Genomic DNA, 13,617 nt, shown 5'->3' with positions numbered 1-13,617 from the left:
GGCTGGCCTCAAATACTATGTGTAGCCAAGGATGACCTTGAACTTTTGACACTCCTGCCTCCACCTCCAGAGTTCTGGTGTTACAGGCATGTGCCACCATGGCAAGTGTATGTGGTACTGGGAGTAAAAAAGGAGACTTTATACATTTTATGCAAATACTCTACCAACTGAGTTACACCCCCAGCCCAGTTTTTATTCTTTCCATGTCTGTTGCTCCATCTCTGAAAGGGGTCAACAAACACATCCAAATCCCTACAGAGTCCTCAAGAACAAGAAACCAAGCCAGACAAGATGCACACCTGTAATCCCAGCACCTGGGAGGCTGGGACAGAAGGATCGGGTCCTGGGCAGCCTGCATTACATAGCAAGACCTTCTCTAAAAGTAAATAAGTCAGGGGGAGGGTGAAAGGCAATGAATTGGACAGTCTGTATGACAGGACTCGGTGATCCAAAGCACAGCAGAGATATTGGGCGGAGAGAAGAGGCCTCCCCAAGGAGCCCCTCCATCAGCGGCAGGAATCAGCCTCCTCACCAGCAGGATTTATTTCAGGGTTCTGCAAGCACAGTGACTTACAAATGTACTCTCTCCCATCTCCCTTCAGAGGTGCTGAGTTCCGCAGGGTGGCATCTGCTCTGAAGATTCTGAGCTACATGCTACACAGCTCCCCATTCCCAGCCCACAGCACACCCCCACCCCCATTGGCTTGGACTTGGGCAGAGAGGCATCCGAGGCCGTTATCTCTCAACACACAGCTGTGCAGGGCTGGAGGCAGCAGCTTATCAGGGAGCCTGCAGTGATTCACAGCCCAAGCTTCTCTGCTGAATAGTAATTTCTAGCAGTGGATTTGTGCTGTCTCTCTCCTCCCCCTCTCCCAAGGGTGTGCTGTCCTTTTGCGGAGAGAGGGCAGTGAAGGGGAGCTCCTACTCATGGGGCTTTGTGCCTGCCTTCTGGGTAAGGATAGCTACCGGGAGGAGGGTGCAAGGTTAGAACCTTAGCATGGTCTGCCAGCCTTGGCAGGCTGCCTCCTTCAGCACATCCGTGCTCTCCCTCCTTCCCCTCCCAGAAAAGCAGCAACACTGCTTCCTTTCTCTTTGTGGGGATGCAACAGGGACACAGACCCCCGCCCGCTCCACCATAAGTCCCTCCTGCGACATTTTGACACTGCCCAGTCTCTATGTCTGACCTTAAAGACTCCAAAGGCTAATAAGACTGAAGGCAAGCATGCCAAAGTGGTTTTTGCACAGGCGGGTGGGTAAGGGGAAAAAAAAACAATACAGGGGACAGAGCCATTTTCATGTTTGTTTTATTGAAAGCAAGACTCCAGCAGCAGGACTCAGGGGAGGAGGCAATGGAAAGTTCTGTCCTGGGTCCCTTCTCTGCCACCATGCAAAAGGGGGGATGCTAAGAGGAAGAAAAGCTAAAAAGGGGAATTGCCGGGGGGTGGGCAGAATAGGGTCCCAACATTTTCAGCTTGGCCACCCACAAGGAATCTGCTTCATAGCTTCTGCCCTCAATCAACAGCAAGGATGATTTCAAGATCCTCAACCCTCAGTCTTCATGCAAACTGGGCGCTTTTAAAGTCTAGGTCCCCAAGAAGGCTCAAGAGTCTCACTATCCACCATACTTCCCTCGAAAAGATCCTAGTATGGCCTACAAAAAGTGGGGGTGGAGTTCTGTGGCTCCTGGTAACACGTCCCACAAAGTTTCCTCGAACTTCAGGGATCCTCTTGCCATTCCTGAGCTCCATTTCCGGTTCCCTTGGGATCAGTGCTGTCAATCTTCTAGGAACACGGACCCCTTAAAACCCAGGTATGAAAGGTGCATGTGGATGTAGGAGTGTTGAGGATATAAGATCCAGTCGGTCTAGGTGGCTCAGAGCCGGGAGTTCTCAGGCAGTCGGGTCCTCATTCTCTGCCCCCGGCTCAGGCTGAGACCGCTTAGCGGTGCTTTCTCCAGCAGCAGATTCCCCCAGGCTCCTCTTGGACGTCGACACCGTAGGAGGGGACGAAGGACCTGGATTGAGGTTCGGAGGCTGGTAGCCAAGTTGTAGTGGATCCAGTGCGTCCTTGGAAAGTAGGATGGCCAGGCTCGGCACATTCTTAAGTACACTGAGACTGGCGGCCGGATCGTCAGGAGTCTGACCCCGCGTGGGCCCAGGCGGGAGGCTCTGCCACACCTCGCGTACGCTCCGGTAGCGCAGCCGCGTGACCTGGTGTAAGCCCGCCAGGCGGCGCTTGAGAATCTCGGCGCACGTGACGGTTTTGGTGGTGGCCCGGCCGCAGCCACTGAAGACGATGGCGCGCGTGGCTGGCTGCGCCATGCTGGCGGTGGCGAAGGCCAGTAGGTTGCGGATCTTGCTGCCCTCTTTGACACGCATGTGTACAGCACCAGGCGCCAGATCTGCGAAAGGGCCCGAGTTCGGGCTGCCACCCTCATCACCGTCCCCCGCCGGCGCCTCCTCCGAGCGCACCTTACGGAAGTTCTCCATGTGCCGTCGTCGCTGGGATCGCAGGTTTTGCCATGGGGTCGCCTTAAGCCCGGGACTGCATGGCCGCGGGTCGCGCCGGGCGACAAGCGGGAGATGGTGGGATGTCGGCACCGAAGGGAAGCTGTTCAGCCCAGACTTCTACTGGGTGGTGCAGCTCTACTCTGCGCCCTCAGCGCCTTGTGCTCCGCGCCTTTAGCCGAAGCTCCGCCTGGGAGCCGAAGAGGCCCCGCCCCTTGGTCCAGGCCCCGCCCCAACTCTGCGTGACTTGACCGAGTCGCAGCCCCGCCAGCCTTCGGGATCAAGCGCTGGTGCTGAGCGGCAGGGGTCAAGACACCAGCGATGATTTAGGAGGTGAAGTTCCCCGAAGTCACCACCAGTCCTCCCTGAATCAGCCCTCACCTAGGAACAACCTAAATAAAAATTATGCTTGAGGTACAAACGGCGATTCAAACCTGGCCCCCGAGTCTTGCAGGGTTCCAGCTCAAGGGCATCCCTAGACCCCACCTAGGTAAGAGATTTTCGGACCACCTCCTGGGGCCTCGCCCCTCCAACCTTCTAGAGACCCCCTGCCTCCCAGTATTCTTGCCTCAAGGACAGCCAGTGCTTGGTCAGCAAGGATGTGGGAGGCGTTGACTGCCTCTACTCGCTGAGCCTTTCCTGGGCTCGAACCGCCACGTCGCGGCATGATCCTTAGAGACCTAGGTTTCAGCCTCGCCCCTCTTGACCAGGCCTTCAGGCTCCCTCCCGGTACCCCCACACCCCTGAATTGCAGAAAGTGATGCGCTAGGCCAACCTAAAGTGAATGGGGAAGAGAACAGGAGACCATTTCCGACAAGACGCTTGTTCTTGTAGTCGTGCCTGAAAGTCTTGTACTAGAGCTGCACGCATTCTTATCTGCCTGGCTCAGTCCCTGATAACGCCGATTCCTCACTTCCAATTCCAGGTGGAATTTCTTGCCAGTCAGCCTTGGCTCATAGAAATCCAGAGGGTTGTTTTTTCTAAAAAAAAGAGACTGAGAGATGGTTTTGAGAGATGGAGGCAGGGTGGAGTGGAAGCTTTGGGGGAATTTTGGGAGTGTTGGGTGCCCTCTCGGGAAAGTCCTTAGAACCTAAGTAGAAGCTCCAGCTTTGCTGCGAAGTGAGATGAGCAATAGAAATCTAAGGCTACAGACAAAGGACTGATGGGAGGAAGCAATTTTAAAAAGGAGTGACTCTCTAACTCAGGCCTGATACCTTAGGTTTCCAGCCCGGCTTCCACAGAATGCAGGAAGCCAGAAGGACCTGTTAATCTGTTAACGCGGCACAGGAAGAAGCACCTAGGACTGTAGGGAGCAGGTGATCCAGAGCAGGTATCGGTATGGTGAGCATGGCGGTGCCCGCAATGGGCACAGTTTTAGTCTAGATATAGGACTACCCAATCTCCCCTCCGTTTCCTCTTAGCTATCTGTGGTGACAGTTCTCTGCCTCCCGCAACTCAGAACACCGGGTTCCCCATCCCTTTTTGGAGGGTGTCAGCAGCACCTGGACCTTTTTTTTTCTTAAGTGTGAGTGAATGACTCCAATCTCTTGCTCCCACCCATAGGAGTGTACCCCGAACTGGAACTCTGGCCTGAATTCAGCTCTTGCAGGCTTCACCGGGAGGAGCAGGTTCGGGAGGCATCGCCTTGGGAAAACACCAAGACTGCAGAGTACGCGGATCACAGGCAGTGGTGGGGCACGAAATCAAGGCAGGAACCTGAAACTGGGGACTGATTCAGAAAACCACCAGAGAATTCTGTTTACAGGCTTGCTCTCCGTGGTTGTGTAGCCTACTTTCAAAGTCGGCGGTTTCTAATTGGCCTGAGAAAAAGTTCCAGAAAGACTATGTAGGAATGGGCTAGTTGGAAAAGAAGCGAGCTCTGCATCCCCGGGAGTCTGCAAGTCTGGGTTAAAATAACTTGGAGGAGATGTGGTCAGGACTCTGCAGTTTGGAAGACCTGGGGGCTGCGGGTTTATTCCGTGAGGAGGGGGCGGTTGTGCCTCCATCCAAGCTGGCACTCAAGGACACCGCCACCCACTCTCAGTACCACCACTACCCTCTGCCATAGACTCCCCCGTTCTCTTTATTTCGGAGTCTGCAGAGGGAAAACGCAGAAGAGGCCCGGTTCCCCACCCTCGCGTCGCTTCCTTTCCCGCTCCCGCTGCAGCACTTAAAATGTAAATGCACATCGTGATTAGCCGCGGGGTCGCTAATTACAGCTGAAGCCATTCATTACGCTGTCAGCTCGCTCCGTCGCCCGCCGGCTGTGCGCTCCCTCCCGACTGGGGAGGGGTGGGAGCGGAGGAGGTGGTGGTGGAAGAATGCCGGGACTGCGCGTTGCTGGGAAGCCGAAGGCCGGGTACCGGCAGAGGGGCAGTGAGCTGAGGAAATCGGTTGGACCGTGAAGAAACGATGATGGCAAAGGAAGGGGAGAAACGCGGGAGGCAGGAAGAAAGGGGAATAAGAAGTGAAGAGAAAGGGGAAGGGGTAGTGTGAGAGAAGAAACCGGGATGGAAAGAAGGCCAAAGGAGAAAACGTGAGAAATGGGTAGGAACCTTCGGGTAGGGGACGGCCGAAGGTCTGTCGAGGGAGGGCAGAGAAGCTTCAACTTGGGGAAAATGGGTAAATAAAGGTACTATCTTTGTTGCACACGACACCCCAGTTGGAAAGGCAGTCAGGACAGTATGCTGAAAGCGCTGGGTGCCCGCCAAACCCTGCGGATACGTTTGCATATGTAAATGTATTTTTAAATACTTACAAGAAAACTGCACACTGGCATCTGTTACCTCTGCATCCACATCCAGATTTTGTTGCTCTCTTTAAGGAAAGGATTACAAAATACGAATAGGAAATTAAGTAAGCAGAAAGTCTTGGGAAGAGTGTGTAATTGAGGTACTGACCCCACAGCCCAAGCTTCGTTAGCCTCTTTCTGCCTCTTGTGACCTTGCACAATTGACTTAACCTTTGTGCCTTGGTTTGTCACCTGTGAAAGGAGGCTAATTATAGTAACCTGCTTGCTGTGCTCCTGAGTTCTAGGGGCATATTGGCTCTTACCACTTTTCATAAGTTGTGATTAAAATAAAATTTAAAAATTGCAAAAGGAAGGACAGGAATGTAATTTGGTTGGTAAGAGTGCTTGCCTAGCATGCACAAGCCCCTGAGTTTGATTCCCCAGCACCACAGAAACTAGCTGTGTTGGTATGTGCTTGCAATCCAGGCACTAAGAAGGTTGAGATAAGAGGATCAGAAGTTCAAGGTCTTCCTTCTCGATATAGCAAATTCCAGCCATGCTAGGCTCCACAAGACCCCATATTTAAAAAAAAAATATGTAAAAGGCAGATGAGGGGAAACCAAACTGCTTGGGAACAAAAAAATAGAGGTGGGGAAAGCCTTAGATATAGCAGCTTACTCAATATGGACACCAAACCCAGGAGCTTGAACCAGCCTGTTCTCTATAAAGGTGCTTGCCAGGGCACACTGTCCTCTGGCTCCTGGAGCAGGAAAGAAAAGAGGTCCTTAACCTAGTGAAGCAGAGGCAGGCAGATCTCTGTGAGTTCAAGGCCAGCCTACTGAACATAGAGTTCCAGGTCAGCCAGGGCTAGGGCTACCCAGTGAGACCCTGTCTCCAGATAAAAGAAAAAAAAAAGTATTTTGAGAAAAGGTATCAGTTTGTAGTCCTTGCTGGCCTGAAACTCAAAATTCTCCAAATACCCTCTGGATTGATTGCTTCGATGACTAGAATGTGCCATCCATACCTCCTAAAACTCTTTTTGTATTTTTAAACACACATGTGCAGAACTTGGTTCTCTCCTTCTACCATGTGTGTTCCAGGGAAGCAAACTCAGATCATCAGGATTGGTGGCAAGCACTTTACCCACTGAGCCATTTCTTTGATCCCCTCCTAAAACATAAATGACTTGAGCCATCCAGGCCGGGAAAGGTATGGGTTGAGAACCAGGTGTGGGCCTCATATATAGGTTCATGCCTGTAATTCTGGAGAGAAGGCAGAAGGATCAGGAGTGTCAAGGTCAGTCTTGGTTACATAGCTAGAAGTCTGGGATACACCAGTCCTATCTCAAAACAAGCAAAAATGGGGGCTCTTCCGGAGAGAGGGATCAGTTAAGAGTACTTGCTGATCTTCTAGGGACTTTTAGTTTGATTCCCAGCATCCATGTCAAAGGGTTCACACTACCTTATAGTATATATGACTATAGCTCCAAAGGACCTGAAGTTGCTGGCCTTCATGAACACTTGTAAACATGTGCACACATGCCCATACAAAGGCATGTAATTAAAAATAAAATAACTTTTTGAGATAGGGTCTTTCTATGTAACTCTGACTGTCCTGGAACTTGCTGTATAGACCAGGCTGGCCTTAGCTCATAGAGGCCTCTGTCTCTGCCTCCTGAGGGCTGGGATTGACGGCATGTGCTTATTTATTTATTTATTTATTTATTTATTTTTTTAAAAAAAGAAATAGGGCTGGAGAGATGGCTCAGAGGTTAACAGCACTGGCTGCTCTTCCAGGGGACCTGGGTTCAAATCCCAGAACCCACATGGCAGTTCACTACTGTCTGTAACTCCACTTCTAGGGGATCTGACGCCTTCACACAGACATACATGCAGGCAAAACACCAATGCGCATAAAAATAAATAAATCTTTAAAAAAAAAGAAATACATGGATTGGCTTTGTGGTTTTCAGGGTGAGGAAAATGCATTAGATATCTGCTATTGAATAAAAAACGTGCCCCCAAATTTAGCAGCTTAAAACCATCAACATTTATCATGTCACACAGTTTCTGAAGGTCAGAAATCCAAGTTCATCTTGAAAGCGTGGACCTCCCGACTCAGCATCTCACCTGAGGTGGCAGGCAGGCTGTTGACTAAGCTAGGCATTAACTACAAGCTTATCCCCTGTATGTTTGTTATGGCCCCCATCCCCTCCACTAGCCCCCTCATTGTGTATCAGAGATGAGAAGAGTGGAGACGAGAGAGAGAGAGAGAGAGAGAGAGAGAGAGAGAGAGAGAGAGGTCTAGTAGTTCAATTAGTTAGGAGGCATCTTAGCCCACATTGAAGGAAGATTAATTCCCTTCTTGAAGGGAAGGTACAAAAATTTATAGATGCCCCCAAATCCCCACAGATCTGGAATGTCTGCAAAGCAGATTTGGGAGGGAAACAGGAATTAATTTGTGGAGACAAAGGTGTAAGTTTCCCTGAATCGGGAAACTGAATTTATTTCCTGACATTCGGAGATCATTTTCACGGACACAAATGTGGTGTATTTTGCAGGGCTCTCCTGGGGGTTCGGTAGGACTACAGATGGCAGAGTGCTATCAATTTAACAATGCCCTAATGATGCCTAGAGGCAGAGGTGGCCTGGGAGGACAAGGGGCTCTGTCCTACTGGAGTCTAGGCTTCTCCTTGGCCTGGACTCCAGAGTCTCAGGCCCAGAGGCAGTGCTCTGATTTCATCTCTCTGTCTGAGCTCATTCTCTCGCTCACCTAATTGTGCCTCTGTTCATTGCTTCTTCCCCTGAGCCATCCAGGAGAGGACCAGGACTAGGTCCCCCCTCCTCTGTTGTCTCTGGTTCTGAAGTGTGGGGCCTAACTTGCATGGAAGTCTGTGGGAGGCAGAAGGGGAGGCAAATACAATCTTATAACCTCCTTAATCTCCTCAGTAATCTGATGCTGCTGGTTCTTCAGCCATCTTTCCAGACTCCAGAGGCAGGTACATCAAAGAGCCATTCCTGTGAGTAAAGTTGAGTCTCCAGAGGAGAGGGCTGGGCTTCCTCAATTTACTGTGTGGCAGAGATCGATTGATCTTGAACTTTCCATCCTCCTGCTTCTGGCTCCTGGGTGCTGGGATTACAGGCTTGCACCAGACTTAGTGGGTGCTGGTGATCTAACCTGGGCTTTGTGTATGCTAAACAAGTGCTCTACCAACTGGGCTACATCTCCAGCCCTGCTTATTGTAGCTCTGACTGGTTCAGAACTCACTATGTACAACAAGCAAGCCTTGAGCTTTCAGGGCTCATTCTGGTCCTCCCTCCCGAGTGCTGGTATTATATGTGTCTGCCCCACACTAGCCTTGCTTCCTATCTTTGGAGCAGCTTGGCCCTCTGAACAAAACCATACTCCCAGCTCTAAGGCAGGAATGGAAAACAAGAAAATCAGGATGTTGAGAAACCTTGGGGAAAAGGGATGGAGCTGGTAGCGAGAGTTTTCCTTTCTATTGCTATGATAAATTATTCAAACAATGGCTGGAGAGATGGCTCAGTGGTTATGAATGCTTCCTGTTCTTTCAGAGGGCCCAAGTTTGGTTCCCAGCACCCATGCTGGGTGGCTCATAGTTAACTTTAACTCTAGTTCTAGGAAATCCAACACCTTCCCTTGGCCTCCTCAGGCACCCATGCGTGCCTGACATCCACATCCACATGAAGAAAAAGTAGTGACACTCAGCTTTAATCCCAGCATTTAGGAAGCAGAGGCCGGAGGATCGCTGTGAGTTTGAGGCCATCCCAGTTAACATATTGAGTTCTAGACCAGCCAGAGCTGCACAGTCAGACCTTGTCTCAAGAAGCTGAACCCAAAACACTCAAACAAAAAATAATCCATTGAGTCCAAACTGGAGTTGCCTGGTTTCTGCATTCTGTGACCATCCTCTCCAGCATGGAAGCCTACCTGCAGCCACATGTATCCTCCCCCCAACCCCCCACCCCCACCTTCCCACACGAGAGAAAAAGTAACTCCCTTTCCTAGCAGCTATCAACTGCCAGAAGCTACTCAGCTGAGGGAGGGGTGCTCCTGGGGGCTCTTGCCTCGCTCCTGCTAGAATGGTGACTGGTTTGGTCCTGTGCAGGTAACACAGATGCACCAACCAGTCCAAGTCCAGAAGACAGCATTTCCCGGCAATCTTCCCATCTTCCAGCTCTTACTCTCTTTCTTCTGTTTTCTTCTACCATGTTCCCTGAGCCTTGGTGAGGTTTCAATCAAACTTCACTTATTGTTTGTCTGCACATGTTATGGTGGTGCTCTGTGGAAGTCAGGGAACGACTTTGTGGAGCCCATTCTCTCTATGGAGGAGCCCATTATCCCTGTGGAGCCCATTCCTCTCTCCACCCCTTTCTGTGTTCTGGGCACCAAGCTCAGGTTATCAGGCTTTTGAGATAAGCCCATTGGCTGCTGAATCATCTCATTGGCCCTGTTATTTTATCTATCTATCTATCTATCTATCTATCTATCTATCTATCTATCTATCTATCTATCTACATAGAATCTTATTTAGCCCAGGCTTGTAGTGATATTTCATTTGTATTTTAATAAAGTTTGCCTGTTGTTCAGAGAGTAAAATGACACCACTGGTCAGTCTTACAGACCAGGCAGTGGTGACACACACCTTTAATCCCAGTAGCCACGCTAGTTTGCCATAGAAACCAGGCAGTAGAGCTGCAAGCCTTTAATCCCAGCACTAGGCAGGAATGTAAGACAGGAGGAGATAGCTCTCACATAAAGTCTCATTCTGAGATTCCTGGAGGCAGGATCATCATTTTGAACTGAGGTAGAGGTAAGAGCCAGTGGCTGGCTGTTTTGCTTTTCTGACCTCCAGGTTAAATCCTAATTTATGTCTCTGATTTTTTGTTAATCGTGCTACACAGCCTGACCTGGAATACCTTCCATAGCCCAGGATGAATTTGAACCTCAGATCCTCCTGTTTCCACCTCCCAAACGCTAGGATTACAAGAATATGTTATACACGTGGTTTTATGTGGTACTGGGGCTAGAACTCAGGGCTCCATAAACGCTAGGCAGGCACTCTACCAATTGGGTCACGAAGCAAATGGATTTCCAGTTCAGGGTCAGGACAGGCAGCACAGCAAGTTCAAGACCAGGGTTTGCCAGGTTTTACTCTACATAGTAGGACTGACTGAAAAATAACAGCAACAACAACAAAATCCTGGGGCCTGGAGAGACGGTTTGGCTGTTATACTAGCCGCTCTTATAGAGAGCCTGGGCTTGATTTCTAGCACTTACATGGCAGTTCACTGATGTCTGTAGCTCTAGCCCAAGGAGATCCAACGTTCTTTTCTGGTTTCTGAAGGCACCAGGCACACACGTGGGGCACAGACATACATATAAGTACAACATCCTTACACAAAGTAAGCAAAATATATTTTAAAAATAAAAAAACAACTCCCCCAAAGGAAATGATCACAGAGCCTATCTCTTAGAACTGTCACATGTACTCTCCTAGCCAGAGGCCAAAACACTCTTCTTTTCAGACAGACTGTATCCCTGGCCCACAGGCTTAGCTGGGGAGCAGTGAAGCTTGTAAGCAAGCCTGGAATACTGCTTTTATTTTTCTGAGGCAGGAGCGGGGAGTACAGGATAGGAAGCGAGGGGGTGAGGCCTAGCAGGGGGCCTGGCTCCACTGGGCACCCAGAGCCGTGGGCCCAGCTGCTGTTGGCAGGCTGGAATGCAGGCCCAGTGCTTTTATTTTGATTGCGTGATTGACCATTTTCTGCTTCATTTCAATGTAGAGTGACAGAATCAGCTTTTCTTAGTGCTCTATGTATAGCACTCTCCTTCACATCCTGTTGAGCCGGGCTCATGATAAACAATGTCATTTCACTGCTGCGCAGACCGCAGACCCTTAGGGTCCGCTGTACTGCACCTGCAAAAAAAAAAAAAAAAAATCTTCCTCATGGGGGTCACCTCTGTTCATTACACTTGCCCCCGTCTCTTGGATATTGAGAGAGGAAGCAGCTCTCTCATAAACCATCCCTGTCACCCCTGTCTCGAAGCCTGCCACCCTAGAACACAGTCCCAAGGCTAGCTAGATGAAGCTGGGTTCCTCCAGTTCAGGAAGATACTTGGTCAGGCTCCCTTTACGGCAGTGAGTGTCCCCAGTCGCCAGCAAGTAATTAATTGTATTTCCTTCTCTTGAGTGAGAGACGAAGTTAATCAGACCTACTGCTCTGAAGAAAATCGTCAAGCCCCTTAACCTTTTCTGGTAGACGGCATGTTTTATATATTCCAACAATGGGGGAAAAAAAAAACATATTTTGTTTGCGGAGTTCTTGGGAGAATTCTTTCTGCCCCCAATGTTTGCTGATTAATGATCTGCCCAGTGGCTTCCCCCACCACAGGAGAGAGACAGTTTTAATTTTTATTTATTTATTTTTTGCTAACTCCTATTGCATGTCTATGTATAATATGATGATTGTGCATGTCATGGTGTGCATGTGGAGGTCAGAGGTCAGCTCTCTGCAGCTGGTTCTTTTCTTTCACCTTTATATGTATTCCAGGAATCTAACAGTCTAACTCAGGATGCCAGGCTTCCATGACAAGTACCCTTCACTGTGGAATCAATCTGCTAGACCTTTTTTTTTTTTTTTAATTTCTCTCTCTCTCTCTCTCTCTCTCTCTCTCTCTCTCTCTCTCTCTCTCTCTGTGTGTGTGTGTGTGTGTGTGTACACTATCCTTTGACTGTGTGGATCCTAGGGATCCAACTGAGGCTCAGTAACAAGTGCCGTTACCCACTGTACTGGTTACCTTTGTGAGCTTGCAGGACTTAGGAATTGCCTCCATCAGGTTGGTCTGTGGGGGATTTTGTAAATTAATGATTGATGTGGGAGGGCACAGTCCACCATGGATGGTGCCCTAGTTGGGCAGGTGGCCCTGAGTGGTTTAAGCAAGCAAGCTGAGCAAACCATGGGGAGCATGCCAGAAAGCAGCATTCTGCCCTGGTTCCTGCCTCTACGCCTGCTTTATTTCCTTCCCTGACTTTCTTCCATGATGAACCGTGATCTAGGTGTGTAAACCAATTATACTCTTTCCTTCCCAAGTTGCTTTAGGTCATGGTGTTCATCACAGCAACAGAGAAGGAACTAGAATGTCCGCTGAGCCATCTCACCAGCCCTCTCCTTTTCACGCCGGTCTTGTGCAGGCGGTCACAGCTGCGATGTGCTCATCATAGCAACGGGTGTGACATACCCAGAAGACCCCAGGCTGTGATGCTCTCCCCACCCTCTGACTCTACCGTTTTCCCACATACTCTTCCTTGATTATTGTTTTTGTTTTTCTTGTGGTGTCTGGGATTAAACCCATGGCCTCACATACTAGACAAGTACTCTACCACTGAGCTGACTCCCCACTCTGGGGTAATGACTGGATGTCTCCAGCTCTCTCATTCTATCCTCAGGAGAGACAGCAGACCCAGTAAACAGCTGTTCGGTGGCAGCCACAGGTCTTCCCTAGAGTTGCGGACAAATTGAATTCAGCCGGAAGTGCTGATGTGGGGGCCGAGGTTCTGGCCCAGTGATATATTTTTTCTTGAAGTGCAGATGAGCTAAACAAGTCCAGTATTTTTTTGAAAAGGAAACTTTTCAAGGTTTTTTTGGCAACAATTTCAGGTTTGTTTGTTTTTAATATTTGCATATATCAAAGTTTCTCTTTGAATTTCCTTTCTCTTTCTCTCTCTTTCTTCTCATTTTTTTTTTCCCTTGAGACAGCATTTCTCTATGTAGCCCTGGCTGCCCTGGAACTCACTCTGTAGACCAGGCTGGTCTCGAACTCATTAAGATCCACCTACCTCTTCCTTCTGAGTGCTGGGATTAAAGGCAGCACCACTGCCCAGCAAATGTTCGCAATTCTAACTTGTTACTTTTACCTCAATAACATTTCGGGGAAATGAACTAGAAAAGCCATTCTGTTCAATTTTAGCTGTATAAAACCACCATCTGTGACACTCACAAGTTTCTGTGGACTGGGTATTTAGGCAGTGTACATTGAAGGTGGCTTGAATTTTCTCAGCAACATCTGAGGTTTCAGCTAGGAGATGCCAAAGCTGGAAGCTATAATAATCTAAATGCCGGTTAAGGTTGTTGGCTGATGCTGAGGGATGAAGCTTCCAATTTGCATGTAAGCCTCCTCATGTAGTCTTCTGCTTGGATTACTTTGGGCTTCTAATAGCATGCCTGGATGCAAAGCGTGAAGAGTTGGTGAGAAAGTAGTAGCCATTTAGCACAAGCGATTTTATGAACCAGCCTCGAATATCATAGGTAGCGCCTGTCACATTCTGCTCATGAAGGATAGCAGAAAGCTTTGCCC

At 49.3% G+C, this 13,617-nt stretch overlaps 1 protein-coding gene across 1 annotated transcript; it reads right to left on the bottom strand.

Moving 5' to 3' along the window:
* Positions 1-1,288: 1,288 nt before the first annotated feature.
* Rpp25 (ribonuclease P/MRP subunit p25) lies at positions 1,289-2,698 on the bottom strand. The gene has a single exon (XM_048417511.3). It carries the CDS (start codon positions 2,487-2,489, stop codon positions 1,890-1,892), a length of 600 nt encoding a protein of 199 aa, XP_048273468.1. The 5' UTR covers positions 2,490-2,698; the 3' UTR covers positions 1,289-1,889.
* Positions 2,699-13,617: the final 10,919 nt, after the last annotated feature.

Source organism: Myodes glareolus, chromosome 4 (assembly GCF_982192425.1).
Source record: "Myodes glareolus chromosome 4, mMyoGla1.1, whole genome shotgun sequence".
Taxonomy (NCBI): domain Eukaryota; kingdom Metazoa; phylum Chordata; class Mammalia; order Rodentia; family Cricetidae; genus Myodes; species Myodes glareolus.
The sequence above is the reverse complement of the archived record's forward strand: the minus strand, read 5'-3'. Positions and strand labels throughout refer to the sequence as shown.

Bases quoted from the DNA above. Each gene is read 5' to 3' on its own strand.
- Rpp25 (XM_048417511.3), bottom strand. From the start codon at position 2,489: ATGGAGAACTTCCGTAAGGTGCGCTCGGAGGAGGCGCCGGCGGGGGAC.